Consider the following 21,180-nt stretch of genomic DNA (forward strand, 5'->3'; position numbering starts at 1 on the left):
TCTTCAGTTTCCAAGATCAAATTGCAACCTTTTCTAAACTTTTTTCTTGTCCTTTTCAATCTAGCTCCATCTCTTTCTACGTGGTGTCACATTTAACAACAGTGCTGGAGACAATATTTTTTTTGACAAGAATGGGGAGTTAACAGCTGGGTTTGATGTTATCAACTGGGTCAAGTCCTCCAACCATTCTTATCATAGAGTAAGAGTTGGAATGATGGATCCCATGGCTCCCCAGGGTCAAAGGTTTACCATCAGTGAGAAGGTCATAACCTGGCCCAGATCATTTAACCAGGTAGGCACTGGCTGTTTGGATGGTCTACCACTATTTTATTAAGGGCTCTTACCTGGTATGCAAAGCTGATTTCATCTGACAGTGGTCGACCCTTGAAAAATACTGAATTTCATCTGTAAAAACAGTTATTAAGGCAAAAAACAACAACAACCCCAAAGACTTCTGTACTGTTTATGTATTGATCAATATATTCATTAGCAAGAGAATGGAGGAGGATTACCTGCATAGGCACCTCTTTTCCCTTCTTCTTGTAATTTGTGGAACTGCAGTCATTGGATGTTATTCAACTCAGTCATACTCGAAGCCAATTCATTGATATCAATAGTCTGGTTAGTCTGGATTATGTTCAGTGATTTCAGTGGATCTGCTCTTATTAGGAAGTGGAAAAGCAATATCTATAAATGAAAACACAGCTCTAAGTGAGGTCTTCTTTGGCGGGGTGGGATAGATGAACTATTTAAAACTGTCTTTTTCATCTTTGACAGAAGTCTTTGTTATTTGCAGGCATATCATTCCATTCTGAGGGGATGGACCATGCTTAATTTCAGAAGCATATCTACAGTTTATTTCCCCCTAAAGGGGCATCCTTTACCGTTTGAGAGAACGGAGCTTGATTGATTGGTTTTCCTTTCTGATATTCCTAAACTTATATAATTAGGATTCAAATGCATAGTGCACAGCAGCTGCAGTGTGCTACGCATTTCCTGGAGGTCAAATCTGCTGCCCCTTTGGATCCTGCCATCTGAAGCAGTGACCTTGTTTTGCCTCATGTATGCGATGACACTGCCCTTTTCCAAAGCACAGTGATTGAAAAAGCCATGATAAATGCATTACCACTCATTAGGAATTAGACCTGTCAGTCACAAAGAGTCTCCCCACCCTGAACCTGTCAGGTGTTCTTCAGAATCCCCCCTCACCACAATTGCTCGTTTTTTGGGAGAAGGGGGGTAGAAATTGTAGCAGGTTTGAGAACAAATGTTTCAGTTTTTGCAGACACAAGGTCTATGCAGAATCATTTTAGAGGCCTCTGCTTCACTTTGGGGTGCTTTGAAAAGATCCTACTTCAGTTCACAAACCCTTTATCTGTCCAAGGGGTTCCCTCAGTTCAGCATTGAGGTTACATGCAAAGTCAGGGCACAGCACTATTATAACAACATTCCCAACATGTCCAATATTAGCATGGTTGTAGAACACATTGAGTAACAGCCCCAAACTTCTTCACAAACAGTGTAAAGGCCCAGTACTTTCAAGTGTCTAAGATCATTATTCTCAAAATAGTCATTGTCCTCTTTCATTTATGGTTTAGGTTCAGCCTCGCTCTGTATGTAGTGAGAGCTGCTATCCTAGTTTTAGCAAGAAAGTGAAGGAAGGGGAACCGTTCTGCTGCTATGAATGCATCCCCTGTCCTGAAGGGAAGATTTCAGATAAGAAAGGTAAGAAATATACTCCAACATTCAATGAGTGCATCAGCTGTAAAACATACATATAAAGCAGTGATGAGGAATCTTTCTAGCCATGTGGACCAGTATTTAATCTCCTTCCACACTAGGGGGAGTTCTTATTAAGATCATAGCAGGGTATTAAAGGGATAATACAGTCAAACCTCAGTTCCCAAATGCCTCCGTTATCATACGTTTCAACTTGCAAATGCTGAAAAGTCCCCCCTGTCAGTATCTCAGCTCACAGTCAGAGGTAACTGGCCTCCCCCGGGCAAACCGAGTGAGATACTTGTTGACCTTTCCGTCTGCGTCTCCCGGCAGGCAAGGTCGTAAATCGGCGATTCTCCTCGTCAGACGTGAGAAGAACACACCCTCTGCTTCTCCCTCGGAGCATTCCCCCCCAGGGAGGGGAAATGAGACAGACAGGAGTCCTATTTACATGTCTTTTTTATTCCTGTCATTCAGCAGTACATAGAAACGTGACTGCACCCTCCAGACTCCAGCAGAAGAGTCTCAGCTCCACCCCTGCACTTCCAGCACAGGTCAGATGACACACTGAGCTAACATCCGGTGCTCAGTACAGAAAATAGACTCCCCCTTTTTCCCAACAGTACAGTTTGAGACAACAACATCCTGTTTTGCTTTCCAGCCACTTGCAGCTGGCTTTTGCATTGCTGCTTTTATCCAACACCCCCCTTTTTTTCTCCATTGACTTTCGACCGCCCTTGGATCCTCGGATGTCAAATATTTCAGAAGTCGAAGGGTCTTCCAGAACAGATTATGTTTGACAACCGAGGTTTGACTGTACTCACCTTGCACATTATGATCCTGACCATTCACATGAATGAAAGAAATCTTGCAATTTCAAATGACATGTGCAGCATCACATCTAGCTGAGGTCTTGGCTGTGGGAGGGTGTGAATTCTTCTTTGAAGCAAGTAACCTTGAGGCCATTCTCCCCAAATGACATTAACCTGCTCAATACCTGATACAGCAGGTGATGTCAGATAAGGGGCAGAATAAACTGTGTTGCCAGTGTACAATTGGGAACCTTAAAGTGGGGCTCACTGTTGCCAAAAAGCAGCTGGTTGGTGGTGAGAGTGAACTATCTGGGATCAGCTTGTGCTATGGAACGCCACATGGTGAAACCTGTAGCACAGCTGGTCCAAGCAAAAAGAGAAAGCTTATGTCAGGTCCTGTCAGCTGGTCGGCACTCACTTCAAGCTCTATGAGTCTGGCTGCAGTATAGGGGCTTGCATAAAGCTGAGCAGGGCTCTTTGCAAGCTTCTTCTTGTAAACAGCCCGAGCAAAGAGCCCTTTTCATTTTTCAAAGTTAAGATTAGCCTGCAAAAAAAGTTGACAATTTTGGGTATGAAAATTAATCACCATCTCTTCATCATAGTTATTTGATTGAATCAAAATATATTTAGGGAGTGGTGTTAACATAACTGTCCTGAACAAACCTAGACTGATGAAGACAAGTTAATGACATTTTAGTTCTTTATTAGGAAAGCACTCAGCTCCTAACGTGCAAAGGATTTACACACTACTTCCTGCTAACTAGCTGTCTAGGCAATCTACCTCTGCATACCTGTGCTCTGTCTCAGACAGTTAATACAACTGTGTGACCCCATCCCCTATGCTTCCTTCTTCTTCTTCATTAAATTTCTATACTGCCCTTCATTCCAGGATCACAGCACAGTTTACAATATAAAAACACAATAATATATTCCATAGTAACAAATGAAAACAAAACCCCACAGTTTAAAAGGTCATATATTGTTCAATTAGCAAACGCATGGGAGAGGAGGAATGTTTTTGCCTGGTGCTTAAAGATATGTAACAAAGGTGGCAGGGGAGCCTTCCTAGGGAGAGCATTTGACAAGCAGGGAACTGGCCTCCAGACCTATCACGGAGAAGGGCAGAAGGAATGCTGAACACATGACTTCACGATTTCCTACAGCCCTTCCTCTGTCTCCTTTTTTCCTGTGTCTGCCTGCCTGGTCTCTTCCTTATGACTCCCCTCTTCCTCCACCCCGGCAGCTGCCTTACAGGTGGAAGAGGACCCGACAAAACACTGTCTCCTTCCTCGGATGATCCTCTTCCTCACCAGCCTCCTCTGCCCCCTCAGACTCCTGTTTGTCGCTGACAATAACTCTATTCTTAATTCAGTCTGTAATTTGAAGAGAATATGTGGTATTTTACCCTATAATTATGGACCCTGTTACTTCTGTAGTACAGTTTCACCTGTTTCTTTTTCATTCACCTGTTTCTTTTCATTTTTCTTTTTTTCAGAATGGTTTCATATTTGTTTTTCTATTTATGTATGTATAGTGTTTCTTCTAAAATATTAAGTAGTTTAAGAATGCAATTGAATAAAATTAATATGTATATTCTAATATGTAGAAAAGTTCTGGCATGTTAAAAAGATATTCTCCCACAGATATGAATGACTGTCATGAATGCACAGATGAAAACCACCCAAACAAATATAAGGATTCTTGTGTTCCCAAGGATATAAGCTTCTTGTCTTATGAAGAACCTTTGGGAATCAGTTTAGCATCTTTGGCTCTTTCCTTTTCTTTGATTACGGCTATGGTGCTAGGATTGGTTTTGAGGCATCACAACACTCCCATTGTCAAAGCCAACAACCGGCAGCTCACCTACACTCTTCTCCTCTCCCTCCTCCTCTGCTTCCTTTCTGCATTGCTATTCATTGGACAGCCTCAGAAGGTGACATGTCTCCTCCGACAAGCAGCTTTTGGCATGATCTTCTCAGTGGCTGTTTCCTGTGTCCTAGCAAAAACCATCACAGTGGTTCTAGCTTTCATGGCCACCAAGCCAGGATCCCAGATGAGGAAGTGGGCGGGGAGAAAGCTGGACACTTTCATTGTTTTCCCCTGTTCCCTTATCCAAACAGTTATTTGTTCTATATGGTGGGCAACCACTCCACCATTCCCTGATGTTGACAATAATTCCACGCCTGAAGAAATTGTACTGGAATGCAATGAGGGGTCTGTGGCTATGTTCTACTGTGTCTTGGGCTATTTGGGCTTTCAGGCTATTATCAGTTTCATCGTTGCTTTCCTTGCTCGGAAGTTGCCAGACAGTTTCAACGAAGCCAAGTTTATCACATTCAGTTTGCTAGTGTTTTGTAGTGTTTGGTTGTCCTTTGTTCCAAGCTATGTGAGCTCCAAGGGAAAATACATGGTGGCTGTAGAGATATTTGCCATCTTAGCTTCCAGTGCTGGGTTGCTGGTTTGCATATTTTCTCCAAAGTGTTACATAATTATGTTGAAGCCTGAGCTGAACAGCAGGGAACAGTTGATGAAAAGAAAGACTTGAATGTTGTGCCCAAATAATGCACACTGCTAGGTATCATAGTCTGCAATCCATACGTGTGTGTCCATGACCCCTAAGGTTTGCGAACATTTCTCTCTCAATATAGAATATTTTCGTAGTTGTTGAAACACCATGTAATATAAAAACGGCTAACTTCCATCCCAGAAGTATACAGCAACACAGAAATGAGGGTCAGAGTAGGTTTAAATGGTAGAATGATGACTGCTTTTAAAACATTATGAGGAGTGAAGCAATGTTGCATTCTTGCTCCCATGGTTTTTACTGATATAGTATACACCCCCTCTTTAGTAATTAGGATCAGAATTTTCCCAGCCTTGATTAGATGATTTAGTGGTTTTCTTTATTCTCTGATTCTGTCTCAAAAATCTTTTGGAGATCTCATCCCAAGATCTCAGGGCAGTTCATAAGATGGTTCCTGGATCAGCAGGTTATAGAAGAAACTCTTTCATTTAGATACCTGGGTGTTCTCTTTGATGAAACCCTCCCTTGGAAGTGTCATATGGATGCAGTTAAAGTAAAGACACAGAAAACCATTGGGGCATTAATGAAGTTATGCTACAATAATGGAGGGCAGCTAATTGAACCTGCCTTAAAGATATTTGGCAGCATAATGTGTACCCAAATGTTCTATGGCATTGAAATCTGGGGCTCTGAGTAGAACTTCATTATGTATTGTTTTGGAAACAATGCAGAATAATTACTCTCTACCATCAGGAATAGCAGCAGGTAATCTGAGTGGCCAACAATCAAAGCAAGAGAGGGCTATGCTCTGTTAAAAGTATGTTAAAAATGCTACTATGCCTCTTGAGCTTTTTCCTGCTCTGTGCTATTATAAATAGATATATGTGATGGGGAGCAAAGGAATGGGAGGATTGCTATAAACCTTGAACAGTAGAGGAGGTGACAAAATTATTTGGTCTACTTCTCACAGTTGGCCAACATGCTCAAGCTTTCTAGTGAATTGAAATTCAACTCTCAGTTCAATTATTTATTTACTTTATTTCTTAATTTTCTATACCACCCTTCATTCGATGATCACAGGACAGTTTTCAGTATAATTATGCAATTCTCCAGATTTTTTGATACAGCTTCTATACAAAAAATGGGCTTCTCTAGTTGCACACCTCACCTCTGCCCACAGTGCACAGCAGCTAGGGCCCACATTGTCTTGCCAGCCCTTAGGGGAATTCCCCAGCTGGCAGAATCTAGGAATCTCCACCCAAATACTGTCTTCAGATGGGCCGGTAGGAGGCCCTGCTGAAGGGCAGAGCCTTGCCAGCCGGATGGGCATTAGCTGTTGGCCATGTCTGGTCAGTCAGCAATGCATAAAAGTTGGCTGCTCCTACCTTCTGCAGTACAGATATTTGACATATAAGATGCAGACAAAATGTGCATTTTATGGATGAATGTATTGAAAAATATTTTATAATTAAATGGTTCAGATTTTACATAAAACTGTGTATTAAAGACATTCAATTTAAATTGGATTTTTTTATGAAGCTGCTAAAAATATGTAAATACATAACAATGAGTTGGAATGGAACAATAACTGAGCAAGAGTGATTATTATTCAATTTCTAACCCATGCTTCATCAGCAACAAGTATGTTCCTGTTCTCTGTCGCATACCACAGTACTGTAATTTGTGATGACATTCTCTTTCTGTGGATAATTCTAAATAGAAATATTCCTGTCTTGGGTGGGAGAAAATGTTCACCTGTGAAAAACAAATTTTCTTCTGCAATTCCACAGGGAATCTTCAAACCTGGATCTGGTGATTGTCTTTCCTTTAATTATCAAAAGAGCTGTAATTATTTTGCTGCTTGTAAAAAACAAAACAAAACTGAGGTGTTTTAGTGACCACTTGCTAAATGAGTAGCAAATACTGTGAAATATAAATATACCTAATACCATTTAGAAATAAGAAAAGGAACAAAGAAGATTTATACTCCTGTCTTTAAGCCTATCAGTACACTGAATGAATGCTCAAATCAAATTGTGACCATAGAGACTCTTATACTGCAATCCTATACATGCCTACTCAGAGGTAAGCCGTATTGAGTTCAATGAGACCTACTCCCAAGAAAGTATGTATAGGATTGCAGCCTTAATATTCAGCTACAGATGCGGGGGGGGGGGGGGAGAGAATAAAAAAGTTTATCAAATGAAGATTTGTATTTGGATTCTAGGATGGTCCTATTAGTGCTGGTGGTGCTGGTTCTGCTTCCTCACATGGCATGCAAGGCTCATAATATTCAATGCAGGGTTCATTTTCCTCACCCTCCATTTGACAAGTATCATCAGTCAGGAGACCTCATCATTGGTGTTATTGCTTCCCAGAGCTTCATTGTCTCCAGTTCACTAACCTTCAGTACAGAACCTCCACCAGTATTATCTGATGAGCTTACGTAAGGATTTCTAAAAAAAAATTATTTAATTTTTTTATTTAAAAAACTAACACCCTGCTATTTTTTTTAATTCCACAAAACAGTATAGTAAAGGCAGTAAAACTGCATTATAAAACCAGTAAGAGGTAAAAACAGGAATTCTGAACTAACAGGATCCAATCTCATGGGTTGGGAAGAGCCTAGGCAGAATGATAACAAGACATCCGAAGCAACTAATAGATGGTGCCTTTTGTATGACAGATGATTTTTTTTGTATGATTGTTGTTGTTGTTGTTGTTTAGTCATTTAGTTGTGTCCGACTCTTCGTGACCCCATGGACCAGAGCACGACAGGCACTCCTGTCTTCCACTGCCTCCCACAGTTTGGTCAAACTCATGCTGGTAGCTTTGAGAACACTGTCCAACCATCTCATCCTCTGTCGTCCCCTTCTCCTTGTGCCCTCCATTTTTCCCAACATTAGGGTCTTTTCCAGGGAGTCTTCTCTTCTCATGAGGTGGCCAAAGTATTGGAGCCTCAGCTTCACAATCTGTCCTTCCAGTGAGCACTCAGGGCTGATTTTGTATAATACAGTGCCACAAGTAACCTATGGGACCTATGTGGTCTGAAAGGTCTGTTCGGGGGCACGCACTCCTTCAGGTAACCTGGTCCCCAGTTGGTCTGGGCTTATATGGTGGTTAAGTAGCTGATTGACAAGCTGTAGTAGTACCCTTGCTATTTTCCTTCCTTCATTCCCTTGTGTTACCCAAGTAATCACTTTGAGAGTTCCTGATCCGGAGACGTGACTTATTGGATTGGACAGAAGAAAATGTTGGTGCAATTGAGGGTGCTGCTGAAAAAGAGGTGTACTTTCTCCTGCTGTTTCTTGTTCATTTGTCCACCGCTTTCTGTGTCACATGAAGGGTATTCTGACATTACCTGGTACCTGGATACAAGTAATCCATGCAGGTATTAAAAATTACCATCCACAACTGTCTGCTGAAAAAGAGAGTGTTCTGCTCACATGTCCTCCTGCATTCTTTCCAACTGGCTTTGATCACAGTTTTCATTCTATTTTTACCTGTGGTTATTCTATGTCAGCATACATCTTCATCCCTGTCTTCACTCATGAATTTCTTTTCTTTTTTTCTTGACACAGTAGCACAGCAAATATTAAAACACAAAATACGCCTCCAAAACATTGGGTTGTGGCCAACTTGGTTATACTCAGAGTACGCTCATTGAAATCACTGGACTTAATTAACCGTGCCCATTCATTTTAATGGGTCTGTCCTAAGTATAATGTAACTCGATGCAACTCATACATTCTTAAGCATATCTGGGAATAATCAGGGCTTTTTTCCAGCCGAAACTCACCAGAACTCAGTTCTGACATCTCTCAAGTGGGCATCATTGCCAGTATAAGAGAACAAGGGAGGTGTTCATGGTGAGTTCCGGCAGCTCTTTTTCTAGAAAAATAGCACTGGGCATAATCAAACTCATTCTTCTTGGAACTTCCAAAGAGTATTTAGCGTTACAAAAAATACCAAAATAAAAAAATTCCTTCCAGTAGCACCTTAAAGACCAACTAAGTTAGTTCTTGGTATGAGCTTTCGTGTGCATGCACACTTCTTCAGATACACTGAAACAGAAGTTGCCAGATCCTTCTATATAGTGAGAAGGTGGGGAGGGGTGTTACTCAGAAGGGTGGTGGGAATGGGAGATAGGCAGATAGCTGAGAGAGCCTCTTGACGACTCTTAACGACTGTAATAGGTCTTACAGGAAAAGGCAAGGGGTGGGAAGGTGAGAAATGGTTTAGTTATGTATAGTGAGATAAGAATCCAATGTCTTTGTTCAGTCCAGGTCTTTTCATGGTTTTAAGTTTGGTAATGAGTTGTAATTCAGCAGCTTCTCTTTCCAGTCTATTTCTGAAATTCCTTTGTAGTAAAACAGCTACTTTGAGATCTTGTATAGAATGTCCTGGGAGATTGAAGTGTTCTCCTACTGGTTTCTCTGTTCTGTGATTCTTGATGTCAGATTTATGTCCGTTTATTCTTTGGCGTAAGGTTTGGCCTGTTTGTCCAATATAGAGAGCTGAAGGACACTGTTGGCATTTGATGGCATACACAATGTTAGACGATGAGCAATTAAATAGTCCCGAGATGGTATGTGTGATGTTGTTGGGGCCAGTAATGGTGTTGTCCGGGTGTATGTGGCAGCAAAGTTGGCATCTGGGTTTATTGCAGGCTCTGGTGCCAGTGTCTGTGTTAAGTCTGGTTGTAGTATTATTGTGGGTTAGGAGTTGTTTAAGATTGGGTGGCTGTCTGTAGGCAATGAAAGGTCTTCCTCCCAGAGCTTGAGAAAGAGAACTGTCATTGTCCAGGAGAGGTTGTAGATCTCTGATGATGCGTTGTACTGTTTTAACTTGGGAACTGTATGTGATGACTAGAGGTGTTCTGTTATTTTCTTTTTTGGGTCTGTCTTGCAGCAAGTTCTCTCTGGGTATCAGTCTGGCTCTGTTGATCTGTTGTCTAACTTCATCTGCTGGGTATTTTAGTTCTGAGAAGGTTTGCTGTAGATCCCTTAGGTGAGAGTCTCTGTCTGTAGAATTGGAACAGATGCGGCTGTAACGTAGTGCCTGGCTATATACAATGGACTGTTTGGTATGTTTGGGATGGTAGCTAGAGGCATGTAGATATGTTTGTCGGTCAGTTGGTTTGCGGTATAAGGTGGTGTCTATGCGCCCATCCTGTATTTTTATAGTAGTGTCCAAAAAATGTATTTCTTGCATAGATTGATTCATTGTAAGGTTGATTACAAAAAATACCAAGTGCATTCAGTTCCCACCCTGTGAAGAATTAGAAATTCACAACACAACTCTGTTTGTAGTGTAACCCTACCCATGTCTACTGAGAATCTCAAGTGTGTCTCACTGACAAGTACATGTGAATTCTATTTCAGCCTAAATACTGTATTTTGGATCATAACAACATCCTTTTAATATTTCTTCGATTTACTAAAGGTGTTTCTCATCAGCAGGACTCTCACACAAATGTACAGATGAAATGGATACTCACAATAGGTCCCTACAGGCCAGTACAATTTACTCCTAGCAGCAATAAATCTCCAAGCACTGAGGTGCAGGTTTCTGTAACCTTGATACCCACAACCTGTCTTTTAAGGGGGCCATCTGACAGCAAAAGACGTGCTCAATTTGTAGTTCATTTTGTTTCACATTTCACATTTCCTGTGAACTATGTTTTGTAGATACAGCAATGAGTTTCAATATCATCATTTCCATCTTTCCATCTATATCAGGGGTAGGCAAACTAAGGTGCATGGGCTGGATGTGGCCCAATCACCTTCTCAATCCAGCCCGCAGACGGTCTGGGAATCAGCATGTTTTTACATGAGTAGAATGTGTGCTTTTATTTAAAATGCATCTCTGGGTTATTTGTGGGGATTCATTTTTTTAAAAAAAATATAGTCTGGCCCACCACATGGTCTGAGGGACGGTGGACCGACCCCCAGGTGAAAAAGGTTGCTGACCCCTGGTCTATATGCATTGTTTTTAAGACATCCCCTTTTAACAGGTATAGTGATTTTTGTGACACTTCCTAATGTTATCTAGACTTTTTTCATTCTCAGTCACATTTCTGGGATTTTTTAAAAAATAGATACAGTGTATGTTACTTTATTCATTTGATAACAGAGTTAGTTCTGATTCATTTATCATTTTTGGTACCCTAGTAGCCATCCCTCAAAATATCAAGCAACACTTACTTATCTTCAAATGTAACTAAGAAATTATTGTGTAGAAATTGTTCAGCAGATGAGAGCCGCTGCCACCTTTCTTCATATTTTATTCTTGCTGTTTGGAAAGGAAATAACAAACCAAGAAAGGGTGGGCTGTTATGTTTTATTATTTAAATATTTATATATAAAAATTCATAGAATCATAGAATTTTAGAGTTGGAAGGGACCCCAAGGCTCATGTAGTCCAACCCCAGCAACGCAAGAATCTCAGAATATATACCACTATGTCATTGAAAAAATATATATCAAGTGATTCACAGCCATAAACATAAAACCATACAGTAAGAGCAAGATAAAATGTTCTTATGATGATCACTGATGTTGTTTAGTACTATCACCTCACTTCTTGAAGATGATGGCTAATTCTGTTTGGTAGTTTCACCTTTGTGTAGACCATGTTATGCTAAGGAATGCCTCCAGAAGTTGTGTAAATCCTATAATGAATAATAATACTGAAAGGAGATTATGCATAACACAGTTGTGATATTTGTGCAAAGCTTAGCAGAATATACCTCTTGTTCTAGTGTAGTGCCGAAGCATTACCAGCATATCCTAGCCTTGGCATTTGCAGTAAAGGAGATAAATGAAAACCTCCACCTCTTATCCAATGTTACCTTGGGCTTCCACATCTATGACAGCCATTTCACTGCAAAGTGGTCCTATCATGCCACAATGCTACATTTATCTGGACTGAATACATTTTCCCCCAACTACAAATGTGGCAATCAGGATAACTTGATATCAGTTATTGGTGGACTGGACTGTCAAATCTCTCTTCATGTGGCAACAATCTTGGATCTATATAAAGTTCCACAGGTAAGGTTTGTGTGTAGCATGAAATTTTGAACTTATTTCATACCTTCTTTATCGTCCCAGATTCCATTTCATTGTTGAGTGACATAATTGTGTAAAATGAAGGTAATGAGGTAGCTATGATATTTTCTGTGCCTGTCATGTCCAGACGAAGAGAAACAGCCATTATGGTTTGTTTATTTTGTGTTGGTTTGTTCATAAATGAGAAAAAGAAAAAGCTGAGCTGAGATTCATGAAAAAAATCTTCTGGGTACTCATGTAGTTCAAACAGAAGAATAGATCTACAGCATCTGGCCAATTTGGATAAGAGTGCAATTTAAGGTTTTTAATTCAAACTCTATTTTATTTGGTCATCTGTTATAAACACTCCTGTGGTGAGATAAGAAGGCCGGATTTAGGCTTGATGAGGCCCTAATCTTCTGAAGGTAATGGGGCCCTTTATATGCCCAGCTGTCCTTTGTCAACAACAAATTGTTGCTGGTTTTTGTGTTGAATATATGCTGTGTGGTAACTTATGGACCTAATAGGTATCTAAAGCCATTTGCACATAACAAAACACTGTTATTTTATTTGTTTTTTATCTTATATTTTAGAAATGTATATCCAGTTTTTTCCCCTTAAATTTTTTTTTGGGCCCCAAGAAAGTAGGGCCCTAAGCTATAGCTTGATTAGCTTATACATAAATCTGGCAGTGGAGCTACATGAGTCCTGAATCTAAAATGGACCACCTGTAGGAAGGTACCCAAATTTTCAAAAGTAGATCCTGATTTTAGCTGGATTGAGCAAAAAGCTCAGAATTTGAGTAACTTGAATACAAGTAAAATGCACTTTGTCAGGCCATAAGTCCCAGAGCTGCTGAGGTTGCAGAAATAACAAGAGGGGCTCCTCTGCCAATTTTTCAGAGCCCTCTTGTCAGTCTTAACACTCAAGAGGAAACTATAGGGAAGGAGGCAGTCTTTCATGTATTAGAGATACAGTGGTACCTCGGGTTAAGTACTCAATTCGTGCCGGAGGTCCGTTCTTAACCTGAAACTGTTCTTAACCTGAAGCACCACTTTATCTAATGGGGCCTCCTGCTGCTGCCGCGCCACCACAGCACGATTTCTGTTCTCATCCTGAAGCAAAGTTCTTAACCTGAAGCCCTATTTCTGGGTTAGTGGAGTCTGTAACCTGAAGCGTATGTAACCCGAGGTACCACTGTATAACTTATTTGTGGCTTTAATGCTCAGAAATGACAACATGCAAACATGCTTACATTATATTTACATTCTTTTCTTCTGACTGCTTGTGTTGCATTGGGTTTAAAACATTGCGTGATTAAAGGGAAAAAAGTACTCCCCAATGCAGTTATTCCCTCAGCCAGTTCTCCCCAGCTTCCTGATGCAAGGTGGACATAAAATTTGATCAGTATCAGAACTGTCTTTATAGCATGGAAATAACAATATTCACTTGCTGGCAGCTTGCATTATTTTGTGCTGAATGCTGGACACTTGAAACTTCACAATAAATGTTGTTGTTACTATTATTATCATCACCTCCCCCTCCATTCCACATCTCTCCATTTAGCTAATATATGGCCCAGCTCCAGTGATGCATGACAAAGTCCCAGGCCTTTTGTTCTACCAGCTGGTCCCTGAGGAAGCCCTTCAGTATGAAGGGATTCTCTCTTTGCTTCTGCATTTCAGGTGGACGTGGATTGGGATAATTGTGATGGATAATGACAGTGGAGAAAGATTTCTGCAAAGTGTGCTTCCAGTGTTGTCCCAGAGAGGCATCTGTTTTGCCTTCATAGAGAGATGCCCCATGTTATCCTTTGTCACTGAAATGGGAAGCATGATGGAAGATGGGGCAAGAATACATGATAAAATCATGCACTCTCAAACAAATGTATTGGTGGCTTCTGGAGAATCTTACTCTGTTATGTATTTGAGATGGTTGCCATATCTGTCACACCTACAACATGACTCCAACAAACCAAAAGGCAAAGTATGGATAATGACGGCCCAGATGGAGCTTGTCTCATTGGTCTATCAAAGGACTTGGGATACACAGATACTCCATGGTGCTCTGTCCTTCACATTTCACTCCAATAATCTATCAGGATTTAAAACCTTCCTTGAGAGCAGAAGCCCTTCCAGCATAAAAGGAGACAGTTTTATCAGGCACTTCTGGGAACAGGCCTTTGACTGTGTATTCCCAAATATCTTGGTTGACAAGGTGCAAGGGAACATTTGCACAGGGGATGAAAAGCTGGAGAACCTTCCTGGAACTTATTTTGAAATGAGCATGACTGGCCACAGCTACAGTATCTATAATGCTGTCTATGTCATGGCACATGCTCTACAAACTGTATCTTTATCTAGTCTTAAAAAGAGGGCAATGGTGGATGGAGGAAGATGGACAGTTCAGACTAAAGACTTGTGGCAGGTAATGGGCTAATATTTCATCAAACATTGTATTATATCCTGTGTGTTGAGAAAGATCTCAAAGATCTTCATATTTACATTTCCCTACCTCTTACCATCAGGTGGAAAATAGTTCCATATTTTCTGCCTTTATCTGTGAACATTGATGTGTTCCTCCACTCAGAAACTACCCATGCCATCATTGAACTGATGGTGTTGAATTTAGTCTAAATGATCCCACTGTAGAATGTTCTAAACTCTTGCCTTTTCTTAAAGGCGTTTATAAAATTAATCCCAAAGCAAGATTCAGATATAACTTCTGGTCTTGGAGGTTTTATCCAGAAATATCAAGGCTGACAAAGAGGGGAGGAATCAGAATTTAAAAAAAATGAGCACAAATTGAAAGCTTTTGCTGATGATTTGGTTATTACAGCAGAGGATCCAAAGAATTCTCTCCCTAGAGTATTAGAAATGTTTTAGAAATTTGGACAGGTGGCAGGATTTGAACTCAACAAAAATAAAACTAAATTGTTAGTTAAAAATCTTAAAGAAAGAGTAAAGAAGGAGCTATCAGAATCTATAGATATAGAAATCCACAAAAAGGTAAAATACTTAGGAATATGGTTGACAACAAAGAACCTCAGTATTTACAAAGATAATTATGAAAAAGTCTGGAATGAAATAAAAAGGAATCTAGAAAAATGGAATAGGATGACTCTTTCCCTCTTAGGAAGAATTGCAACACTTAAAATGAATGTACTACCAAAAATGTTGTTCCTATTTCAGACAGTACCAATAATAAGTAATAATGTTTGCTTCAAGAAATAGCAAAAAGATATTTCAAAATTTATCTGGAGTGGGAAAAGGCCAAGGATAAAACATAAAATACTTATAGATTTAAAAGAAAGAAGAGGCTTTTCCCTTCCAGATTTTAAAATTTACAATGAAGCAGCATGTCTTACTTGGATTCGGGATTGGATAAATTTGGGGGGGGGGGAGAGAATAGAGTTGGAAGGACACGATAACAGATTTGGTTGGCAAGCATACCTGTGGTATGGGAAAGCTAAAGTACACAGAGGATTCCATAATCATATAATAAGAAAATCATTAATAAAGGTATGGGAAAAATACAAAGAATTACTGGAACCCAAAACTCTGTGGTGGTTATCACCCATTGAAGCACTATCAGTTAAAACATCAACAATGAAAGAAACATGGCTAACATACAGAGACTTATTAATAGAACAACAAGGAAAGTTAAAATTGAAAGACTATGACGAGATAAAAGAAAACCTTCAGTGTTGGTTGCAACATAGACAATTAAATGAAATTTTAAAAGAAGACAATAAGAAAGGATTTACTTATACGGTTTCTAAATTCCAAAAGGATATTATAGATGATAATTCCAAACTATTAAAGAAGGTGTATAATATATTGTTGGAATGGGAAACTAAATATGAAGAAGTCAAATCAGTAATGATTAAGTGGGCACAGGATGTAGGCCATAATATATAGTCTGAGAATTGGATAAGATTTTGGAAAGTGAATTTGAAATTTAAAGATTGCATATGGTTGAAGGAGAATTACCGGTACATGAAAATGATGTACAGATGGTATATCACACCAGTAAAATTGGCAAAAATGTATAAAACAAAACAAAAGAACTGTTGGAAGTGTAAAGATGGGGAAGGTACTTTTTATCATATGTGGTGGGATTGCAAGATTATTTTTTAAAAATGGGAAATGATATACAATGAAATGAAATAAATGTTTAAAATAACATTTGTTAAAAAACCAGAAGCTTTTCTGTTAGGTATTTTAGGACAAGAGCTGCCGAAAGAAAAAAGAACATTATGTATGCTACAACAGCAGCAAGAATTCTAATAGCACAAAATTGGAAGAGTGGAGTACCATGTAAAGAACAATGGCAAGAAAAACTGATGAACTACGCAGAGTTAGCAAAGTTAACGGACAAACTGCAAGAAAAGGACAATAGGGACTTTGAAAAAGAATGGGAACCTTTTACAATATATTTGCAGAAACAAAAAATAATGGGCTCGTTGGCAGGATTTAAATAAACATTTACAACTTTATTTAAACAAAACAAGAAATATAACAATGTGATAACATAGTATTATATACAAACAGCAGAATGTATCATCTGATGTAATAAACCAGAAATGGAAGCTGAGGAAAGTCAATAGGGAGGGGGTGAATTGAAAAAGGAATGTTTCTTATTGATATTGGAAATTTGTTTTGAAAATATGAAATCAATAAAAAATTAACAAAAAAAATCACTCTTGCCTTTTCTTTCTATTGTAGCTTCATCACTTTTTGAGAAGCATTTCGTTTAACAACAGTGCTGGGGACATGATTTCTTTTGACAAGAATGGGGTGCTTGTTGCTGGATTTGATATTATCAACTGGATTATTTTCTCCAACCAATCCTTTCAGGGGATGAAGGTTGGGACAGTGGATCCCCAGGGTTCTTCTGACCAACTATTCAACATCAATGAAGATGCTGTGACATGGCATACCTGGTTTAACCAGGTAGAATCTAATTGTATGCAATTTGGATTGACTTCCAGGTTTAATGAGCACTGACACTGTGTTCTGATATGTAAAATGATTTTTAGTGGACAATGAATGACTGCTCTAAAATAGAGTGTGTTAATTGAGAAGGTTAAAAAACCCCACAGGAATATATAAAATTGCCATATTAAATTATCTTCCAAAGGTACTTTCCTCTTGATATTATTGACTGAGGAATTTTAATCAATTCTTAGCATGCTATATAAGAACTTTTTCAAAGGAAAGAAAATATATGTTTCTTCAGAAACACACAATTTTTACACTATATTGCAGATATATGTATAATGCAGTGTCATCTCCTTAATCTGAATGCAATAGTTAGTTCTCTATATTGAACCCATTCATATAGTACTACAGTGGTGCCTCGCAAGACGAAAAGAATCCGTTCTGTGATTCTCTTCGTCTAGCGGTTTTTTCGTCTTGCGAAGCAAGCCCATTGAAGGATTAGCGGATTAGCGCTATTAGCGCTATTAGCGGATTTTAGTGTCTTATCTACTGATCGGATCAGCTGATAAGCGGCTTAGCGGCTTAGAAAAAGGGGAGGGGGAAGGGGGAAAAAACCAGCAGGAACTCGCAAGACATTGTCATCTTGCGAAGCAAGCCCATAGGAAATTCGTTTTGTGAAGCACCTCCAAAACGGAAAACTCTTTCGTCTAGCGAGTTTTCCATCTTGCGAGGCATTCATCTTGCGGGGCACCACTGTATTGCAGAATGGGTTGCAGGTGGATTTTTCTATAGCCCCACCTGATACTACCGTGGCAACATTGGAAAGACCCAGAAATAAATGGATTCAACCAATCACATGTATTCTACCCATCTAACTTGCATTTTCCTTTCCCACTTAAGTGACAATCAGGTTAGAGACACCCAGGTTACCTTCTGCCTTCCTATCAGAAAATAACAACAGTTCATAATTTACGGTAGACAGGAAACAAGGCAAATATTGCCAACATGATGATGTAGAAAAATGTGGGAAAACATAACTATAGTAACATTTTAAAAGACCCCAGTATAAGGATTCCAATCTCCCCATTCTCACTCTGTTCTTTTTGTTTTATGGATTCAGCACAAAATATTTATTATTGTACTGATTATTGCTATACTGTATCCTTCATGTCTTAGGTAAGGCCCATTTCTGTGTGCAGTGAAAGCTGCAATCCTGGCTCTAGCAAGAAAGTGAAGGAGGGGGAGTCATTTTGCTGCTATGATTGCATCCCATGTCCTCAAGGGAAGATTTCAGACCAGAAAGGTAAGAAATGAATTACCGGTATATAGAACTATCATTTATATTGCTTCAAAGAATTGTTCTTGAATATACTGTTTATATTGCTTGTGGTACAGTACCACTCCCAACCAAAATGGAGGCACCATAGCCACACCCTTAGCTCCCCTAAAAAAGAAGACTCAGTAGTATTTTCCCAGGGGAGGAGTGGGCAATGACCTACTGGTCTACATGAGCCAATACTGAGAGGGAGTTTGCCACAAAATATTAGGTAGTTGTTCCCATGGGTGCCTCACTTCACCCCCAATTCTTGCATCCTTCCTTCCTCGGCAATATGTACTGTTCAGATTTTGTGAGAGGAAGTCAATAACTTTTCATTTCAGACATGAATGATTGCTACAAATGCATGGAGCAAAGCTATCCAAACAAAGAACAGGATTTCTGTCTTCACAAGATTGTCATCTTCTTGTCTTATGAAGAACCTTTGGGGATAGGCTTGGCCTGTTGTGCTCTTTCCTTTGCTTTGACCACCGCTCTGGTGCTAGGGACATTTATGAAGCACCACAACACTCCCATTGTCAAAGCAAATAACAGGGACCTCACCTACACTCTCCTCACCTCCCTTCTACTCTGCTTCCTTTGTGTTTTGCTATTCATTGGACAGCCTAAGAAGGTGGTGTGTCTTCGACAGATTGCTTTTGGCATCATCTTCTCAGTGGCTGTTTCTTGTGTGCTGGCAAAAACCATCACTGTGGTTCTGGCTTTCATGGCCAACAAACCAGGATCAAGGATGCAGAAGTGGGTGGGGAAGAAGTTGGCCAGCACCATTGTTTTCTCCTGCTCCTTTATTCAAGCAGCCATTTGTACTGTGTGGCTGGCTACTACTCCCCCTTTCCCAGACATTGACACAAAATCACTTACTGAAGAAATTGTACTAGAATGTAATGAAGGATCTGTACCTATGTTTTATTGTGTCTTGGGCTACATGGGCTTGCTGGCCACTATCAGTTTCACTGTAGCTTTCCTGGCCAGGAAGTTACCTGACAGTTTCAATGAAGCCAAGTTCATCACTTTCAGCATGTTGGTCTTCTGCAGTGTTTGGGTGTCATTTATTCCAGCCTATCTGAGCTCCAAGGGAAAATACATGGTTGCTGTGGAGAGTTTTTCTATTTTAGCCTCCAGTGCAGGGCTGTTGGGTTGCATATTTTTCCCAAAATGTTACATTCTTTTGTTGAGGCCAGAGCTGAACAAGAGGGAACAGCTAACAAGAAGGGGTTACTGAAACATTTATCTACCTGCGTGTTTTGCTATAGTCTGTGTGCTGGATATTTGAATGTAAAAAAAACCACAGAACTGTTATGTGAGCTTCCCTTGCAGCTCCTACATAGATCTTCCTTATAGTTAGAAGAAAAGAGAATCATCTGTAGTGGAGAGGAATGACCGCTCCCCGCCTAAAATGGGGGGCGCCCTTTGCGTGGGCGCGTGCAGCCCCTAGATCTGGAGCGGCCCCAACAGCATAGGCTTGGCTTTGCCTTCCCTCAGGTGTGATACCTGGAGGTCTCCGCCTACCTCAGTCAGTTGTCCAATCCCACCTGGGGGAAGCGTTGCCAAGGAGACCAGGCCAGGTAGGGGAGGGATTACCTGCCCACACAATAGAGGGAGGATCTTACCTAGGAATCCTCACTTGGCTCCAGAGCTTCTCCCACCCTACCCACCCTCAGTTAATGTCTTATTTTGCAGGTTAACTTTTCTTCACAGGTATGCGGGCGCTGCTACGTTAAGGTCGCTGTTAAAGGGCCGGAAAGGAATTTCCCTGCATTGGCAGGTTTCGCCTTTCCCGTAGCAAAACGTCACAACTTTGGCGGTATCAGGCCTTGGGCGGAATCCTTTTGTCCATCTTCCTCTTGCAGCGGCGATACCAGGGTTCCCCGTTAAAGGGGTTTTCTGAAGGGAGGCTTTGGCCGTACACCGAAAGGTCGTCATTGCTCTCTCCTGCGGCGGCGGCGTTACGGGGGCGGCCATCTCTGCTTGAACATATGTTCTCCAGAGCCGGCCCATCCCCCCCCCCCACACACTGGATAACCCTGATGCTCCCTAGGTCCCCGGCTGGGGACCAGGGAGGGAGAACGCCCAATGCCTGAGCCAAGGTCTACCCACATTTGAAATTTAATAAAGTTGTGGCCAATTTAATCCCATAGCACGTTGTCTTGAGTCGTTATTCCACATGACGGGGGGACCGTGCAGGATCTGGGGACTCCGCCTGCCCACGCAATGGAACAAAATTTTGCTTAAAAGCAAACTGACTTGCAACGTATCTCATTTTGCCCTCTGGTTCCCCTTTAGCTACTCTTCTGTTCATATGTTTATAATTTGGTTTAGCTGCGGATATACAACTCCTCTTGGAAGTTCGTTTATACATGAATGGCAGAACATCACCCTCTGGATTATAACCATAAAACATATCATGATCACACAAGGAAATAGGCAAGGCACATGTTTGCTCAAATTGGACTACTTTTGTTTGATTGAAGTTAACAGGTCTGCAGTAGATGACAATTGTGTGGAATGTTAACTACTCATGAGCTAAATTTGTAATGCAAATGATTTTCCCAGTTTGTTTTGATGCCATTTGGATGATTGCATAAAAGAGTTATCATCTGCACATGTATTTGTCTTGGAAGATAACATTTTTTGCTTGGTAATCATTTTAATATTTTCAATAAACTTTATTTTTTTAAAAAACAACAACCCCTACTTATAACAAATTGTGAATGTACCCACTTTGACAAGGGTGTTGGGTTGTGTTTCATCTACCCATTGCCTTAAGTCTCTACCTCTCAGGTGAGGATTAAGG

General features: G+C 40.3%; 1 protein-coding gene across 1 annotated transcript; it reads left to right on the forward strand.

Annotated features, from left to right (window-relative positions):
* Positions 1 to 13,697: 13,697 nt before the first annotated feature.
* Positions 13,698 to 19,608, forward strand: LOC308570673 (vomeronasal type-2 receptor 26-like; the record flags this gene model as incomplete). Its single annotated transcript, XM_081165588.1, has 4 exons — positions 13,698 to 14,534; positions 16,835 to 17,062; positions 18,227 to 18,353; positions 18,710 to 19,608. The coding sequence occupies 4 exons, from the start codon at positions 13,698 to 13,700 to the stop codon at positions 19,606 to 19,608; spliced, it is 2,091 nt and encodes a 696-aa protein (XP_081021714.1).
* Between the last annotated feature and the right edge of the window lie 1,572 nt (positions 19,609 to 21,180).

The sequence above is a fragment of the Podarcis bocagei genome, assembly GCF_964188305.1.
Source record: "Podarcis bocagei genome assembly, chromosome: 13".
NCBI classification, from domain to species: Eukaryota; Metazoa; Chordata; class Lepidosauria; order Squamata; family Lacertidae; genus Podarcis; species Podarcis bocagei.